Consider the following 18,742-nt stretch of genomic DNA (forward strand, 5'->3'; position numbering starts at 1 on the left):
GTTGACTGCCCCTGCCTTAGACCCTTCCAGGTGGCCAAATGGGAGGAGCGTTGGACAGGATCTGGCAGGAGACGTAAAACCCATCCTACATCTGCTCCAACCGGATCAGAGTTCGAATGCCGAGCGCACGAGCCCTCAGCAAGTCCCGCCGAGCCCCCGATCCAGCCGCCCCCCCTTTTACTCCGTCTTTGGAGTTGGTGAGCACATCACACTCGTGAGCAAAAGTTATTTTTAAGTACTGTAAATCTCCCGCTATTATTCTCCGGCTTGATGTAGTGAGCGGTGTCATTTTGAAAGGAAATACATAACAGTATATTAAAGAAATCATGGATCTTCTCATTCATGTTTAAAACAAATTTATTACAATGCAAGAAAGCCTGAATAGCGCAAATTTATTACGATGATTTAGGGCTCCGAGCACTCGAGCTAAAAATGCCTCCCAATAAATAATTTCCCCTTGGAAAAAAAACACACACACACACACCCCAAATTAATATAGTTTACCATTTCCAAAGTTATATATAAAAGTGAAGAGCCTTAAATCAACGACGACGCAAGGGTTGCTGGTTGCATCTCCAATCTGAAGCACAGGCACAGGATGGTGACCGAGGGGCTGGGAGGGGGAATCAGGGGAATCCCTGTTCTCTCTCTCTCTCTCTCTCTCTCTCCTTCCCTCCCCACACACCCTCGCTGGTCTAGTCTGCCCGTGGGGGACTCTTGCTGCAAGAAAAATCAGAACCACGTGGAAGAGGCAAGCAGCAGGATTGTGCCTGCAGTCCTTTTGCCAGCTGTCCTGTCCCCTCAGACGGAATTCATGCGGAAGGACTGTGACTCAGTGACAAATCACGTCCTCAGCATGTAGGAGGTGGTCTCTGGCTCAATCCAGTTGAAAGGACCAGGCAGGAGGGGATGGGAAAGACCTTGATCTGGGACCCTGGCTCAGGGGCAGAGCATCTCCTTGGAACGCAGAAGGTCCCAGGTTCAATCTCTGGCATCTCCAGTTTAAAGAGATCTGGCAGTAGGTGATTTGAGGAACATCACCCTGAGATTCACAAGAGCCTCTTGTGGCGCAGAGTGGTAAGGCAGCGACATGCTGTCTGAAGCTGTCTGCCCATGAGGTTGGGAGTTCGATCCCAGCAGCCGGCTCAAGGTTGACTCAGCCTTCCCTCCTTCTGAGGTCGGTAAATGAGTACCCAGCTTGCTGCTGGGGGGTAAATGGTAATGACTGGGGAAGGCATTGGCAAACCACCCCGTATTGAGTCTGCCATGAAAACGCTAAAGGACGTCACCCCAAGGGTCAGATATGACTTGGTGCTTGCACAGGTGATACCTTTACCTTTACCCTGAGATTCTGGAGAGCCGCTTGCAGTCTGAGTAGACGATACCAACCCTGATGAACCAAAGGTCCAGTTCAGAAGAAGGCAGCTTCATGTTTGTACATTGCAGAGGGATTGTGGCTCGGTGGTAGAACTTCTGCTGGGCATGCAGAAGGACCCAGGTTCAATCCCTGGCATCTCCAGCCAAAAGGACTAAGCAGGAGGGGATGGGGAAGACCTCTGCCTGAGACCCTGGAGAGATGCTGTCAGTCTGATCCAACGTCAGCCAAGGCACAGAACTCTGGATTATACTGGAGGTTATTTTTTAAAATCTGCAGCTGAAGAAGGGCTCTGCATAATTCAAATGTTTGCTTCCATTCTTCGGTCCAGTCAGCGAGGTGAGGTGGATGAGAGCATCTGGAGAACCGGGTTTGATTCCCCAAGTCCTCCTCCCCACGAAGCCTGCTGGGTGACCCTGGGCCAGTCTGTTCCCTCAGAGCTCTCTCAGCCCTACCTGCCTCGCAGGGTGTCTGTTGTGGGGAGAGGAAGGGAAGGCATGATAAGCCACTTTGAGACTCCTTCATCTAGAGAAGAGTGGGGTATAAAAGCCAGCCCTTCTTCTTCATCAGTGTTATGGGCTTTGGGTGGGTGGGGCTACGGGTTATGGCAGGGTAAGCTAAGACTGCAGGCTTTGAACGGTCTTACCAGGTTTTCCGCCATGCATTGGCAAGTTCCGCAGGGCCAGCAAAATGGAGCTCTTCCGCCAGGTCTATGGTTGAGGACAGGGCGGGAGGAAGATCTGATCAGGGCCCCCCTGGGGTTAAGCAGCGTTGGGCCATGTTCCATCGATGGCCACCCCTCCCTACTCCTTTATTTAGGTATACGTCTGGGGGATCGGAGAATCTGGATACTACAGCCATGTTTTTTGCTTTGATTTGGTTTATTGTATTTTATGTCCCGTATGGTTTTAATGGGGCTTTAGTGGGGACAATTTGTAACCCATCACGAGCCATTCTTGGGATTGGTGGGAAATAAAATTAAACAAATTATTATTATTATTGTTATTATTAACAACAACAACAACAATAATAATGTTAAGAGTGACAGCTTCTAATCTGGCAAGCCGGGTTTGATTCCCCGCTCCTCCTCCACATGCAGCCAGCTGGATGACCTTGGCCTTGTCACAGTCCTGATAGTGCTGTTCTGACTGAGCCGTCCTGTCAGGGCTCTCTCAGCCTCGCCCACCTCACAGGGTGCCTGTTGTGGAAAGGGAAGGCGAGCGGAAGCCGCTTTGAGACTCCTTCGGGCAGTGAAAAGCGGGGTATAAAAATCAACTCTTCTAATTCTTCATAAAAACCTGAACGCTCCTCGGTGAAGCATTAGCTGCCAAGAAGAACACACATATAATGAAATAAAGGCCAGTGAGAAGAGGAAAGAGAAAAAAATCCACCTTGATAATTTATTAAATTAAGACATCACACATGTTCGTAGACGAAGATCCGGCTGAGCTGAAGGTAGTAATGACCCAGCGGAACCCAGGAAGCTGGTGGGGTGGGGGCCGAGTGGGGCGGTTCCACAGACTCGCCCCCCCCCCACACCTCCCACCCTGCCCAATTTTCAAAGTGCACTTTCATGGGAGGGGTAGGCTGCAGGAGCACGGAGGGCCCCCGACAGCCACGTGGCGGACATGGGGGTGGGGAGCAAGAGATGCACAATGCCGGGGGTCTCCCGTCACAACCTGGGATGTACGCTGGATCGATATGAGGATAGAGGCGGGCCCCCCCCTCCACTCCCTAATCGGAGCGGTCAGTAGTGGTTACAGCACTTGTCACATTTTTAGTCTCTTCTGCGTTTTCAGCAGATGGGAAACAACACACTTCTCATCTCTACCCCAGTTTTGCCCTCGTTTCCTTTGGAATGCCGTTGATATACTGTGCCCCCCCCCCACACACACACACTCCAAATCCACACATTTCTTTCAATATCTTCAACTTTATAATGCTTCCTAACCATTCCCCCCCCCCCCTTTTCATTGGTCAGGAAGCCCTGATAACACCACTCCAGCGAGATGCGCAATGGGAAGGGGTACAAAGGAGGGGTTACTGATTTAGTTTCTGGAGGATATACCTGCTGGGCATGTGTGTATGTGTGTGTGTGTGTGAAAATAAGAGCAGCATGGAGAATGCATGCTCCACGTACTGCATGGAGCGTGTGCACGCATCGTAAGAGTGTACGTGGGGGATTTGGCGCATTACCCGGCTGATGGGCAGTCTCCGAACGAGGCAGGGAACGCACTACTTCGCACACTGCACAGACCCCGTGCGCCTTCTCCGCTTGCACTCCCTGCACGTCCGCTCCGAGCTAAAATGTGAAATGAATCTTGGGAGTTTTTTTGATTGCCCGAACAAAATCTCAGATTCCCGGCTGGCGGCCTCCAAATGCACACCGTCCCTGTCCGACTCCCGTTAGCAGCATCTCAAAACGACAACCAGCTTCCCCTGCCTGTGACCTTTGCGCTATTAAACGGACAAGTTGTGCCTTGGCCTTCTGCAGTGCCATCTTTTGGGGTAAAGTGGCTCTTGGGCAGATCTTTCCTGTGCAGGAATCCCACCGCTGCGGAGAGTGTTTTGCGTAAAGCTCCTGACAATGACCGTTTGCCGAAGACATTGACGACCGAGGTACGATTTGACACCAAAATCGACAGCGCTAAGCCGTCCTCGAAAATCCGAGGCTCAATATTAATGGAGGTCAAGTATCGGCACCTGGTAAGGACTGGGGGGTGGGGAAAAAACCACGCTCTGGGAGGGGGCTCTGGGATGCAAAAGCCAAAGGCACCTTTGGGGGAAGAGGGATCAGGTCTTCAGAAGGCCAAGAAGTGGCCAATGAAGAGGAGATGCTGGGACTCGTTCCCCAACAGGGACCCTCTCCTGGGAAAGGAACCTCCTTGCCTGCTTTGCTTTTTCTCCCTCGCTATCGTCTGCTTCCTATTTCCGGAGGAATTCCTATGCTCGAATGGAAGAAAGAGAGTCATGCTGATTGGAAAGCAGAGGTCTGCAGCCCTTGAAAGCAGCACTAGCCCCCAAGATCTGGAGGACGCAGGAAGACAGAACATAAGAGATGGCGGCCGGAGGAAGACCAGGCCGGAGCCTCGATCCACCCCCTGCGGCAAAGCCCTGGCTGAGCATGAAGAATGGCGCCCGTCTGTTACATGGGGATCTAATCTATTCCAGAATGGCTGCTCCTGATTTGACTGGAGATTTAATCATATTACAGAGTGTGATAAACACCTTGTTGAACCTGGCGGCGGGGGGGGGGGGGGAAACAAACCCCAGTGTGTTTGTGTATGTGTCTAGAACCCCAAGAGAAATCACATGGAAACCCTGAAGAATACTCCTTGCTTTACGAAGCACTGAAAAAATCAGGACATCAGCTGGCCTTTCAAGCAGCTCTGTTTTTGGGAGGGGTTGGTGCATCCGGACGCAGAAAAAGGCTAAAATCAGAAATGCCCGGCCAAAGCAGAGAGCTGGCCCTGACCCCTGATGACCTGCAAAGAAGGGGTGATGGACAGCTGTCTCCTGGTACCGCCTTTCTGCTGCACAGTGACCGATGCGTCTGCTAAAATACAACCCCCTGCCTGGTGCAGGAAGCGGGGCTGATCCTGCGATCCGCGGTCATTTTTACCAATTCTGCAAGATTCTTGTAAACGGCAGGGACTGTGTGATGGTGGGAGGGGTGGGGGGACGGGAAGAACCTCTCCAACAAACTGAAATAGAAAAGGCATGAATAATTAAAGCCAGAGGTACGGACATGGGCTGCGAGAGGACCGGGGGACATAATTCCTGATTTGCCTCTCTTTGTAATATTGTAGTCGGCGGGGAGACGGTGGCATCAGAAGAGCACAAATTGGGAACAAAATCTTTGGAAAGCCCGTGAACTGCAAGGCCTCTTTGAGCGATGGGGTGGGGGGGGGGAAGAGGAATGCAATTCGGATTTGATTAGCGGGCGAGCACTGGAGGGGTGCTATCTCCATGGGTTGCTGTGTCCTATGCCAGGGGTCGTCAACCGGCGGTCCTCCAGATGTCCATGGACTACAATTCCCCTGAGCCCCTGCCAGCAAATGCTGGCAGGGGCTCAAGGGAATTGTAGTCCATGGACATCTGGAGGACAACAGGTTGACTACCCCTGTCCTATGTGATTTCTGTCTTTCTTTTTAAAAAAGAGGCCTTGTTTGGAACAGGGTCGCAAACCAAGAAAATCCACCTTCAAGGGGGAAGGGGGTTTAAGAGACCCTCCTCTCTGCATTAAGTATGTGCAGGACGTTTAGCAGGGATCTTCTTGGGAGGTGGTCCCTACAAAGGGGTGAATGACGTGGGACATTCTCTGCCTCTGATCCTGCGGATCAAGAGGGGAGGGCTCAAATCAGTGGCGCATTGCTTTGCCACTTGCGAGTGGAAAAACAAGGCATACTTGAGCATTTCCTTTTCCTTTAAATGCTTACAGCTCGTTAAGGGTTGCTCAGAAACATTTCCCTAGCCCCCTGATCAAACTTTAAAAAATAGCAACAAACCGACCCCCCCCCAAAATGCTTTTATGTCATGATTTGGAAGCTGGACAGGAAGGGGGGTATGAATTTGCTAAGGGGGAGTTAGGAGACCATTACCTGTCAATCGGATAATTTAAAACCAATATTCTGCCATGTAAACACACCCATATTAGAAAAGAGGGGGAGGGGAAAGGTCCTCTGATCCATCCGGAAAGGCTGCCTGGGCTGGGCGGCCCGTCAGATGAAAAAGATCTCCTCCAGAATGCGGCTCTCCTCCAGCTCTGCAGCTCCGTTTCTGGCCCCGGAAGGGCTCTGATGCCAGCCGGGGTTCCTCCGGGTCCCGCTTCGTGGCGTGAGCCCCCCGTGGAGGGTGCAGCGTTCAGTGCAGCGATGCTGGACCTCGGGACTCATGGCTTCCACCAGGTCAAAGAGGGAGGCCTCGTATCTGAAAAGAGAAAGAAACCCCGTCTCAAAACGCTGCCTCAGACGTGTCGAAGACAATGACTAGCGAGACTGGAAAGAAACTCCGTCATAAACTTTTCCAGAGAGGCATCCCTGAGATTCATCAGCGCTAGCAGTCTTGAAAACGGGTGCTGCCGGTCCCTTCCCCCGCCATTTAAAACAAAAAATTGTCACTCAAAGGCGGAGCAAAAGAGTACGTCAAACCTGGCGTGCGGCATAATTTGCTACAAGAGGCCTAGTGTAAAATCCCAACTCCGGGGAAGTGCGCTTGGCTTGTTTTATACTCTTCCTATCAGGGGTCCCCAACCTGTTCGAACCTGTGGGCTCCTTTAGAATTCTGACACAGCATGTGGGTGTGGAGACAAAATGGCTTCCCTAGGAGGTGGAGCCAGCCACGAAATGGCTGCCGCAGGAGGTGGAGCCAGCCGCAGAATGGCGATCACAGCTTTCCTTCAGTCACTCACTGAACGTCTTTCTTCTGTGGGAGCAGCTGGAGCCAAGTCAATCTGCACAGCCAATTGATTCTCCAAAGGCCAATGGCCCTAGAAACACTTGGCCGGCCTGTGGAGAAGTGTCAGTGGGAGCCATGGTGCCCATGGGCATGACGTCGGGGAACCCTGCTTTACACTGTAGAGGGGAGGAATCATAGAATCCTAGAGTGGGAGGGGGCCATGCAGGCCATCTAGTCCAACCCCCTGCTCAACGCAGGATCAGGCCAAAGCATCCTAAAGCAGGTGGTGCCTGTCTTCCAAATGCACCTGGCCAATTCTGAATCCATTCAGCCACTCCTCCTGCGTACCTGGATTTTAAAAAATGCTGCCCTTTCACAGAAGATGCCAAAGCTCCAAAAGAAATATTTATTCTGCCCGTCCTGCAGGGCCAGCGTTAGCCAATCCTGCAGTGGGACAGCTGCCAGGGCCTACCGCTGTTAACTCCCCCCTCGCTTTGAGGGAAGGGGGGCTGTGGCAATCTCTGCCCATAGCGGGAACCAGGCCCTGCTGGACAGCCACAATGAGGGCTAGAATCTTGCTGCTTAAACCACAACATAAATATTCCAGGATAGCCAACCTCATATGGCGGCAACGTAATCGTTACTGCCCACTCTAATAAGGCTGCCGGACCCCCAGGTGGTGTAGACAGAAGAAAGTAGTTTTCGAGCTGGCGTTGGCAAAAAACTTTATTCCAACAATATGAGCAAATCTAAGCAGAACGAGTTCCTCGGTACAACAGCCTCGTTTTCGTTTTAACTTCATCAGTGAACTTTTTCAATATAATGTGGCATTTCTTTAGTGGATTTCTACAAGGATACTAACAAGATTAACCTTCAGCAAGCAACCTTATAGTATAAGACATGGGTCTACTAATATCAGTGGTCCAACAAGATAACCTTCCTCTAGGAGAAATATAAGATTGTACCTAGGAACTCGTTCTGCTGTGAAATATTAAATTGAATATAAAATTATATGTCTTATAGTATAACGTTGCTTGCTGAAGACTAATTTTGTTAGTATCCTTGTAGAAATCCAATTCCCCTGGAGAAAATGTCCTCTTGGGAGGGCGGGCCCTATGGCATTAAACTCTGTTGAAGCCCCTCCCCAAACCACGCCCTTTTGGGCTCCACCCCCCCCCAACTCTCCAGGTATTTCGATTCCAGAACTGGAGATTCTATGCTCCAACTTCCCCAGGTAAACAAGCGTCCTGCTCCACAAGAGCTGAAGGTTAGACTAACAAGAAACAACATTCCCGTTTATACTGTCAGGCCTGCGTTATTCCGATATCTTGTCTCTGTCCATGTTAGACCAAGATTTGGGCAGCTATGGGGTGCTGCTCTTTGCCGGCCTCTCCACGTTTGACATTCCCTTCCGATTTGGTTGCCCTAAATACCTCCCTGCCTTGTCCAATCTTGCCTAAATTTGTTTTGGAATAGACTAGCCCGTCTGACTCGGTGGGGAAATCCTTCCTGGTCCAGAGGAACACACTTTTCTTGGATGCTTTAGGATCCTTAGGGCTGATCCTGCGTAGAGCAGGGGGTTGGACTAGATGGCCTGTATGGCCCCTTCCAACTCTATGGTTCTATGATTCTATGATTCTATGATTCTATGAATAGGCTGCCTAAGGAGGTGGTGAGCTCCCCCTCACTGGCAGTCTTCAAGCAAAGGTTGGATACACACTTTTCTTGGATGCTTTAGGATGCTTTGGGCTGATCCTGCGTTGAGTAGGGGGTTGGACTAGATGGCCTATATGGACCCTTCCAAATCTATGATTCTATGATTCTATGATTCTATGATTCTATGAATAGGCTGCCTAAGGAGGTGGTGAGCTCCCCCTCACTGGCAGTCTTCAAGCAAAGGTTGGATACACACTTTTCTTGGATGCTTTAGGATGCTTTGGGCTGATCCTGCATTGAGCAGGGGGTTGGACTAGATGGCCTGTATGGCCCCTTCCAACTCTATGATTCTATGATTCTATGAATAGGCTGCCTAAGGAGGTGGTGAGCTCCCCCTCACTGGCAGTCTTCAAGCAAAGGTTGGATACACACTTTTCTTGGATGCTTTAGGATGCTTAGGGCTGATCCTGCGTTGAGCAGGGGGTTGGACTAGACGGCCTGTATGGCCCCTTCAAACTCTAGGATTCTATGATTCTATGATTCTATGAATAGGCTGCCTAAGGAGGTGGTGAGCTCCCCCTCACTGGCAGTCTTCAAGCAAAGGATGGATACACACTTTTCTTGGATGCTTTAGGATGCTTAGGGCTGATCCTGCGTAGAGCAGGGGGTTGGACTAGATGGCCTGTATGGCCCCTTCCAACTCTATGATTCTATGATTCTATGAATAGGCTGCCTAAGGAGGTGGTGAGCTCCCCCTCACTGGCAGTCTTCAAGCAAAGGTTGGATACACACTTTTCTTGGATGCTTTAGGATGCTTAGGGCTGATCCTGCGTAGAGCAGGGGGTTGGACTAGATGGCCTGTATGGCCCCTTCCAACTCTATGATTCTATGATTCTATGATTCTATGAATAGGCTGCCTAAGGAGGTGGTGAGCTCCCCCTCACTGGCAGTCTTCAAGCAAAGGTTGGATACACACTTTTCTTGGATGCTTTAGGATGCTTAGGGCTGATCCTGCGTAGAGCAGGGGGTTGGACTAGATGGCCTTCATGGCCCCTTCCAACTCTATGATTCTATGATGCTATGAATAGGCTGCCTAAGGAGGTGGTGAGCTCCCCCTCACTGGCAGTCTTCAAGCAAAGGTTGGATACACACTTTTCTTGGATGCTTTAGGATGCTTTGGGCTGATCCTGCGTTGAGCAGGGGGTTGGACTAGATGGCCCGTATGGCCCCTTCCCACTCTAGGATTCTATGATTCTATGATTCTAGAGCACAGCAACAGTTTTGCGGAGAACTGGCAGCCAGAAAGGCCAACAAAAGTTCAGGGACGTACAATTTACGACGGCATCAAACCAATCCCCTCGATACTCACCAAGGCAGCCTTCTGTTCTGCTTTAGACAAAGGAGAAAAAATAAACTCAGAGAGAGAGAGAGAGAGAGAGAGAGCATAGGGGAGTGTGGGGGGAACGTGACACAGGATACAGGTTTATAAAATTAAGCACGGGCGGAACGAGGTGACGACGAGAACTTTTGCTTGCTCTCTACAAAAGCTAGACCTCGAGGGCATCCGGCCAAGCTGATGGGCAGCAGATTCTGGACGGACAAAGGGAAATACTTCTTTGCACAGAGGGTGACTGAATTGTAGAATTCACTACCAGAGGATGTAGCGATGGCCACAGGAATGCACGGCTTTAAAAAAGGATGAGATCAATTCATGGAGGATCGGAGGGACTAAGCCTCTGAATCCCAAAGCCAGGAGGCAACATCAGGGAAGGCGTCGGCCTCTCTGCCCTGTGGCTGGCCCTGCAGAGGAACTGGCTGGCCCCTGGGTGAGAGGGGAGGCTGGGGTAGATGGACCTTAACTGGCCTGATCCAGCAGGGCTCTTCTGAGGGTCTTATGAAGGCCTCGGCCTCTCTGCCCTGTGGCTGGCCCTGCAGAGGAACTGGCTGGCCCCTGGGTGAGAGGGGAGGCTGGGGTAGATGGACCTTAACTGGCCTGATCCAGCAGGGCTCTTCTGAGGGTCTTATGAAGGCCTCGGCCTCTCTGCCCTGTGGCTGGCCCTGCAGAGGAACTGGCTGGCCCCTGGGTGAGAGGGGAGGCTGGGGTAGATGGACCTTAACTGGCCTGATCCAGCAGGGCTCTTCTGAGGGTCTTATGAAGGCCTCGGCCTCTCTGCCCTGTGGCTGGCCCTGCAGAGGAACTGGCTGGCCCCTGGGTGAGAGGGGAGGCTGGGGTAGATGGACCTTAACTGGCCTGATCCAGCAGGGCTCTTCTGAGGGTCTTATGAAGGCCTCGGCCTCTCTGCCCTGTGGCTGGCCCTGCAGAGGAACTGGCCGGCCACCATGTTAAGGAAAGCTCTCTTCTGTCAAGAGCTGAGTCTACATTTCCCAGGCACCCCCCGAGTTTGGAGAGAAAACAGGCACCTACTGCTGTCAAGGAGGCGGAGCTCTAGCCGGAAGTATATAAGGCCCTGTCTAGGGAGGGAGGCCTTCTCTCCACGGAAGCACCAATGCGGAAGCTACTTTTGGAGTGAGCGAAACCTGCACAGGCTCAATGCCACACTGTATGTGAAGGGCAAGAGTGGCCGAACTGTGGCTCTCTGGATGTCCGTGGACTACAATTCCCATGAGCCCCTGCCAGCTCGCGCTGGCAGGGGCTCATGGGAATTGTAGTCCACGGACATCCGGAGAGACCTAATTTGGCCACCCCTGGCTAAGCCATTCTCCTAGCCTTTATCGGCATTACAAAAACAATACAGTCAGCAGGATCGCCTAGGCATTGTCTTTCAGTCACTTCTGAAGCGTCGACTGTTCTCCCTCTCAAACCTGGCAGCTTGGGTTTTTATTTCGCACCCCCAACCCCCCCCCTGGTAACTTCCAAAATACTGACGTCCCAATTGCACCGGCGCACTCACAAGCAAAAGGGAGTGATCCCCGAAGTGGAACGGTAAAGAAACTGGGTTTTATTTCCTGTAAATGGGTGACAGATGGGTGACAACTGGTAAATCTGCAAATGGCTGACTTTTTTTAATGCTTCGATGGAGGAGGAGGAGGGAGGGAGGGAGGGAGAGCAGGGAAACAGCTCCACGACACCCACAACAAACAACATCCCGTCCTCGGGTCGGCTTCAAAAATCTAGGGGCCGGACTGTACCACCTCCTCGTGCTGCTTAAAAGCTGCCCAGGTGGATGTTCCTTCCAGCCAAGGAGGGGGAAGGACTCGAGGGGAGGGGAGGCCCAGGGGCCAGCAATGCCTCGGTTCTGGCAGCGAACCACCTTGGAGCTAATTTCTCCCGCAAGTTTATCTAAGTTTTACAGCATTTCCGCTATCGGGGAAAATTAAACGATTTGGGCAGATTACAAGAGCAGCAAATATAGCAAAGATTATTCAAAGAGACCAGGCATCGGAAATCAGTCTATTTGACGGCGGGGGTTGCACATGCCGGAAAGCAAAGGCGCTCTGCTCAGCCCGCCTTATCTGATGGCGAGAAGCCTCCTTTCGGCTGTTTAGTGGTTAATCCCCTGATAATACGCTTGTCCTGCCTTGTCTAGGCGCCGTCAGACAGCTTCTCGGCTGCAGGCGACCCAGCTCAGCTAGCAGGCCTTGAACTTCGCAAAGCCAATTTCCTCCGTGCCGGAGTTTGCTGAGGATATTTAAAGGGCCTGCTCGGCGCTGCCGTCTCCACCTGGAACCGTCTTCGTTCCAAAGATGGCCGGCCAGGTGGCCGGATGGAGGGCTCCTTCTGAGGCGGAACCGGAGCTTCCAAGGGGCTGAAGCCATGCGGAGTTCCATCTTAGGGGGTGGCCAAAAACACCCAGATGGTAATTCGTGGTGCCAACATGCAGCTCCATCCCGGAGGCCAGGGTGGCACACGGCCCTCACTTCCCTCTGTACGACGCGAACTAGCCAGCGGGGAGGGAGGAGGGGGAGAAAGAGGGGCAATCTATCCAGGAAGGAGATCGCTCCGCTTTCTGAGGCCAAGGGCGGAATTCCAGGGCGCTCAGATCCAATGAAAAGAAATTCAGAGTCTGAAAGAGGCCAGAATGCAGCACAAGTGGAGCGAGCCTTCCCGGAGGCCTCTAACCTCCAGAGTAGGCCCAGCGTCATCCGTCTCCTGGGCCCATCCTCATGCTGTGGGGGTGCAGAATGCTCAGGCCACCCAGGGAGGAGACCCCCACAGCTCCTCTGGGGTCTAACCACGATAGGTGAACAAAGAACTCACCGGACGCGGTTTTGCTGCGGCCGAGTTTCAAGCCAATCCGATATCGGGTGGAGTTGGTGAGGATCCTACCCCAATGCGAAAGTAATGAGATTTATTGGCGTTATAAACGCTCCGGCAGTAAGATATATGTACAATTCCTTAAACAAGCGGTGTCAGATATTATTTGATCATCATGTTCGGCGATATCTTTTCATTTACAGTCTCCGAAAATTTATTCTCCAGCCGTAAATGTCTCAAAAACACACAGCCCCGGTCCTTTGAAAAGGTGATGGCATTTTGACAAAGGCTTCGCGCAATATGGCATCGGAGATTAGTAACTGTGGAGGTTTGCTTTTATTTAAGCCCACGTTCTCGGCGAAATAAAAGGGTCCGTGTCAGGAGCTGGAGCCGAAAACATAAAAATAAAACCTCGGAGTGATTTATTAGCAGTACACAAATTGCCTTTGGATTCCGGCAAGCGTCTCTTGCTGATCCAGGGCTTCTTTTTACGTCGACCGCAACTTGAGTGCCGGCGCGCTTGAAGCTGCCTTCTACAGGAAGGGACCTTGGCTCCATCCAGACCAGTAGCGGCCTGGAAGCACCTTTCCAGGGTCTCAGACAGATCCTTTCACCTGGAGGTGGCAGGAACTAAACCTGGGACCCTTTGCGTACCAAGCCGATGCTCTGCCACCAAGCTATGCGGAAAAGGGAACCAACTATTTTTAAAAAGTAGCTTAACTCTCACTGGACAGGGGAATCTCCACCTTTGCACCTCTATGTACACCTCCCACTTTGGCACTTCTCTGCCGCATCTCTACCCTGCCTGTTCTTCGGCAGGGTGTCATGGTGATGGGATGCTCCACAGAAGGGGTGGCCACAAACTGTGGCTCTCAAGATGTCTGTGGACTACAGAGCTGGCAGGGGCTCATGGGAATTGTAATCCTGGAGAGCCCCTGTTTAGCCACCCCTGCTCTAGACAAACAAGTGTCCTCGGGCTCGCCACAGCACTGAGACAGCTGTTCTGACCAAGCAGGAATCTCGGGGCTCTCTCAGCCCCACCTCCCTCACAGGGGGTCTGTTGTGGGGACAGGAAAGGGAAGGCGATTGGAAGCCTCTTTGAGACTCCTTCGGGTAGAGAAAAGTGGCATAGAAGAACCAACTCTTCTTCTTCTTCACTAATATCAGGGCTCTCTCAGCCTTCCCTCCCTCACAGGGTGTCTGTTGTGGGGAGAGGAAAGGAAGGTGAATGGAAGCCTCTTTGAGACTCCTTCGGGTAGAGAAAAGTGGCATAGAAGAACCAACTCTTCTTCTTCTTCACTAATATCAGGGCTCTCTAAGCCTTCCCTCCCTCACAGGGTGTCTGTTGTGGGGAGAGGAATGGGAAGGCGAATGTAAGCCCCTTTGAGACTCCTTCGGGTAGAGAAAAGTGGCATATAAGAATTAACTCTTCTTCTTCTTCAGTAATATCAGGGCTCTCTCAGCCTCACCCACCTCACAGGGTGTCTGTTGTGGGGAGAGAAAGGGAAGGCAATTGGAAGCCGCTTTGAGCCTCCTTTGGGTAGAGAAAAGCGGCATCTAAGAACCAACTCTTCTTCTTCTTCAGTAATATCAGGGCTCTCTCAGCCTCACCCACCTCACAGGGTGTCTGTTGTGGGGAGAGGAAAGGGAAGGCGACTATAAGCCGCTTTGAGCCTCCTTCAGGTAGAGAAAAGCGGCATATAAAAGCCAACTCTTCTTCTTCCTCTTCCTCTTCTTCTTTCTTCTTCCCCGATGAACTGTGGCTCATGTTAAGCCTCACTTGTCCTCCCAGCCTCAATGGCTCTCCACTTTGGAAGGGGGTTACTGCGGCTTCCCTAGTCCCAGGTTGGCAAGCTACACATATTTCCAGCTTCTATACATCCCTGTTTTGTAGCTCAGCAACCTCTCCTTCGAACGGATTCCCGCAAGCCTTTAAGATCTACCCAGACACGAGTAGGGTGCTCCGCAGGGGTCCCGGAACCATCACAGCCGTGCATGCCCTCGCCAGCTGACTCTCCACCTTTCCAGGCCAAAGCAGTGGCAGCCTCTCTCATTGCTGGGCGGCACCGCAAAATTGGGCGGTTTTAAGCTGCGGCACCACTGGAGTGTAACAATCACAGCCCAGTGCAAAACCAACCTAGAACTCTGCTGGGCTCCAGAACCCTGGCCGGTGGGGTCACCAGTGATAAAACAGATTCTGGTAACAATACCATGGGAGACGGCAGTCATTCGTGGGCACAGGGGGGAAGAGGGGACTGTGATAATGATGTTGGGCTCTCACGAATCTGCCAAGCATGGCGCAGTTATGGGGCAACCCCTGCAGGGTGATAAATAGAGTGGATTTCAAGGCGGCCTCGGCTGGAATACCAGCTCGGTAGGAGTCAACCTAAGGCGGGGAAGGGAATTGCCGAAAGAGAGGAAGGGAGGCGGGACTAGACGGCCAAGCATCCTGCTGCTCCGGAAGTTACAGCTACCACATTTACTCAGCAAGGAACCTCCCCTGAATGTTAGATCCCCCCCGCTCCGAATTCCGAGGTACCAAAATTATATTACTGGACATAACTGTCATGTGGCTGCAAATGTACGATGATCCCGAGGGATTTGATTTCTTTCATTCATTCATTCATTCATTCATTCATTCATTCATTCATTCATTCATTCATTCATTCATTCATTCCATTTATATCCCACCTCTCCCCGGTGGCTCGTGGCGGTCACAAATACATAAAATTCCCCAATAAAATCACCCTTAAAACTAAGAACTAAAATCCCATTAACCACAACTTAAGACATATTGCGATGAAAAAATCATTAAAATCCCTATTATCCCCCCTCTAGGGGGTGGACATGGGGAAACAATTGTAAGCTGCCAACAGAATGGTCCAAAAGAAGGGGGGGTCAGGTCTACCTTAGTGCGCCGGCCTCAACCATAAACTTGGCGGAAGAGCTCCGTCTTACAGGCCCTGCGAAATGCCAGAAGGTCCCGCAGGGCCTGTAGGTCTTCTGGGAGCTTATTCCACCAGGCAGGGGCCGGGACTGAAAAGGCTCTGGCCCTGATCAAGGCCAAGTGCGCTTCCCTGGGGCCGGGTATGACCAATCAATTAGCACCCACCTTGAGGAACCATTGCAGCCTAAACCCGCTCCATGCTGGATGCAAATGTCAAACAGTGCAAACGCCGGACACCGATGCAGCCTTCAGATTCTGAAATTCTATGGGACATGAAGTTGCCCATGCTCTATGGGCTGGCTGGCCTGAAATGCAGACGGGATATGTGCATTCCCAATTATTCCTCAGCCCTACGGTTCTCCCAGCTTCTGTTTGCATCTTTTTTTGTCCCTGCTAGCAGGGGAAAAAAAGGCCAATCCAAAAGGACTGTGACCCAGCAACTGGCCCTTCTGTGCACCTTAGCAGAGAGCAGGGGGGACAGTGAAGCCTGTGGGGCATGAAATTAAAATTTTCACGGTTGCAGTGACGTAGCAATACAATGTCACGGCCTTGGCAAAGAGAATTTGTGTAACTTTATGTCCACGGCAGACAGCAAAAAAGAACGCTGATAACAAACGAAAGGAATTCCAAGTCCAGAAGCTCCTACAGGTGGGTCTATTGGGACCGCGTCCCTGGATAGGCCATTTGGCCCAGCCCTTCTGTGTGTGTGTGTGTGTGTGTGTGGGGGGGATTAGAAGGACCACTTAGGATATCAGCTTGAACAGAAGCCAGTGTCCTGTATCAGGCGATGCTAAGCCCTGGCCATCTGTCCTTGGTCCCAGTTGGCCACCAGGCTAGCCTTCCTCAACTTTTTTTTACTATTGAGAAACCCCTGAAATGTCCTTCAGGCTTCAAGAAACCCAAGAAGTGGTGCGATCATACAGAATATGGTTGGGAAGCTGAGCTGAGGACACGCCCACCTGAAGCCCCTCCCCTTCCCACCCCTCCAGGCCCAACATTGGCCCTTGGGGGGGGGGCAGGTTGACACGACCATATATGGTCATATCACTCGATAAATGTTTTAACAAATTTTAAAATAAATTTTAAAAATTAATTCACTCCTACCTATTTGGGAAACCCTTCCAGGGTTTCACAAAATCCTGGTTGAGAAAACCTGGGGAGACGGAGCCGGCAGAACTGTTCTGATTTTCTTATGGAGGCCTCTAGACTCTGCTGTTGGCCCACCACAGCAGCCTTTTCCAACATTTTTACTGTTGAGAACCCCCTGAAACATTATTCAGGCTTCAAGAAACCCAAGAAGAAGAAGAAGAAGAAGAAGAGTTGGTTCTTATATGCCACTTTTCCCTACCCGAAGGAGGCTCAAAGCGGCTTACAGTCGCCTTCCTATTCCTCTCCGCACAACAGACACCCTGTAGGGTGGGTGAGGCTGAGAGAGCCCTGATATCACTGCCCGGTCAGAACACTTTTATCAGTGCTGTGGTGAGCCCAAGGTCACCCAGCTGGTTGCATGTGGGGGAGCGCAGAATCGAACCCGGCATGCCAGATTAGAAGTCCACACTCCTAACCACTACACCAAACTGGCTCTTCACAAGAAGCTTCACAATTGTGCAGAATATGGTTGGGAAGCAGAGCTGGGACATGCCCACCTGGGTCCCCTTCCCTTCCTGCCCCCTCCAGGCCCGTCATTGGCCATTTTGGGAAGGGTTGGTGGGTTGAGACAACCAGATATGGTCGTATCACCTGATAAATGTTTGACAAACTTAAAAAATAGATTAAAAATTAATTAACCCCCTCCCATTCAGGAAACAGGGCCTTTAAGAAACCCTGTTCCTGGCACTATTGACGAAACATCCCTTGTCTCATCTTATTTATTTATTTATTTATTTATTTATTTATTTATTTATTTATTTATTTATTTATTTATTTATTTACTGCCCTTCCCGAAGGCTCAGGGCGGTTTACAGGAAACAGGAAAAAGATACAGATACAGATCTTCCTTGCCTTTCCCAAATATTTTTTCACTCTTTACCTATGGCTGTTGGCTTCTCTGCTACGAAAATGTATTTTTTTTTATGTAAAATATTTTGAGGCCACTTTTAACACCTGATCAGGATCCATGAGGCGGCAAACATAAATAAACTACATTGAACTGTTTCGACCATTAAAAAATACAGTTAAAAATAATAAATGAATGCAATTAAAACTCACAAACAAACAATACTAGGAGGGAGAATAACCAATACTCAGAGTACGCCGGATGAAATTAATTTAAAGTCTCCAACGGCCTGCAAAAGAGATCAGCAGAGAGAGTGAGAGACAGATTAATCTCTCTAGGGAGAGAGCTCCAAAGTATTGGTGCCACAAACAGAAAGGCCCTTCCTTAGATGACTGGCATAAACAGGGAGGTTCATATCAGGAGGTAGTCCTTACGTCCCAGGCCATACAGGGCTTAAAGGGTCACTGCCAGGATTTTGAATTAAGACCAGAAGTAAATTGCAAACTGGTGTAGATCGAACAAGACTGGAGTGAAAAGAGTCCCTACGTGTTTTCTGGCCCAAAGCTAAAGGTGGGTAGTCTCTTTGAAACAAACAAATTGAAAACAGAACTTGTGGGCAAGGAGAACGAGATGCTGGGTTTCTCCCAAACTTCGTTCTAAGGATTTTTCTCCGGGGCTACAATAAAAACTAGCAACATTAAGGGTACACAGAGAGCTATGGGGTGGAGGAGGTCAAGCACTCCCAGTCTGTGCATCCAGTTTTAGTAAATTAACGTTTCCTGTGCCTTCCTTCCAACGTGAATTGGCTCCCCTGACCCTTGGACTGTAAGATCTTGGGAAGCAGGCGAGGAGCTGTAGCTCATGAGAGGAGCCTCTGCTTGGCATGCAGATTCGCCCAGGTCCAATCCCTGGCCAGGAGTGGCCAAAAATGTGGGTCTCCGGATGCCCATGGACTACAATTCCCATTAGCCCTTGCCACCATCATTACCAGCAAGAGCTCTTGGGAATCGTAGTCCATGGACTGCCAGAGAGCCACAGTTTGGCCACCCCGGCTAAAGAATCAAGGAGCTGGTGATGTGATATGCCTCTGTTGGAGATTACGGAGAGCGTCTGCCATTCTGAGCTGGCAATACTGACCTTGCAGGGAAGGGAAGG

At 50.9% G+C, this 18,742-nt stretch overlaps 1 protein-coding gene across 4 annotated transcripts in view; it reads right to left on the minus strand.

The window, feature by feature from the left end:
- Positions 1 to 2,749: 2,749 nt before the first annotated feature.
- Positions 2,750 to 18,742, minus strand: part of LOC143841984 (protein hinderin-like) — a 224,760-nt gene continuing 208,767 nt past the window's right edge. For 3 of the 4 annotated variants that reach the window (XM_077346539.1, XM_077346540.1, XM_077346541.1), the window contains one exon: positions 2,750 to 6,304. In XM_077346539.1, coding sequence (XP_077202654.1) covers positions 6,097 to 6,304 — 208 coding nt within the window. In that variant the 3' untranslated portion in view covers positions 2,750 to 6,096. The remainder of the gene's footprint in view (positions 6,305 to 18,742) is intronic. The other variant, XR_013232958.1, reaches the window with a different exon arrangement.

This window comes from Paroedura picta, chromosome 7, assembly GCF_049243985.1.
Source record: "Paroedura picta isolate Pp20150507F chromosome 7, Ppicta_v3.0, whole genome shotgun sequence".
NCBI lineage: Eukaryota > Metazoa > Chordata > Lepidosauria > Squamata > Gekkonidae > Paroedura > Paroedura picta.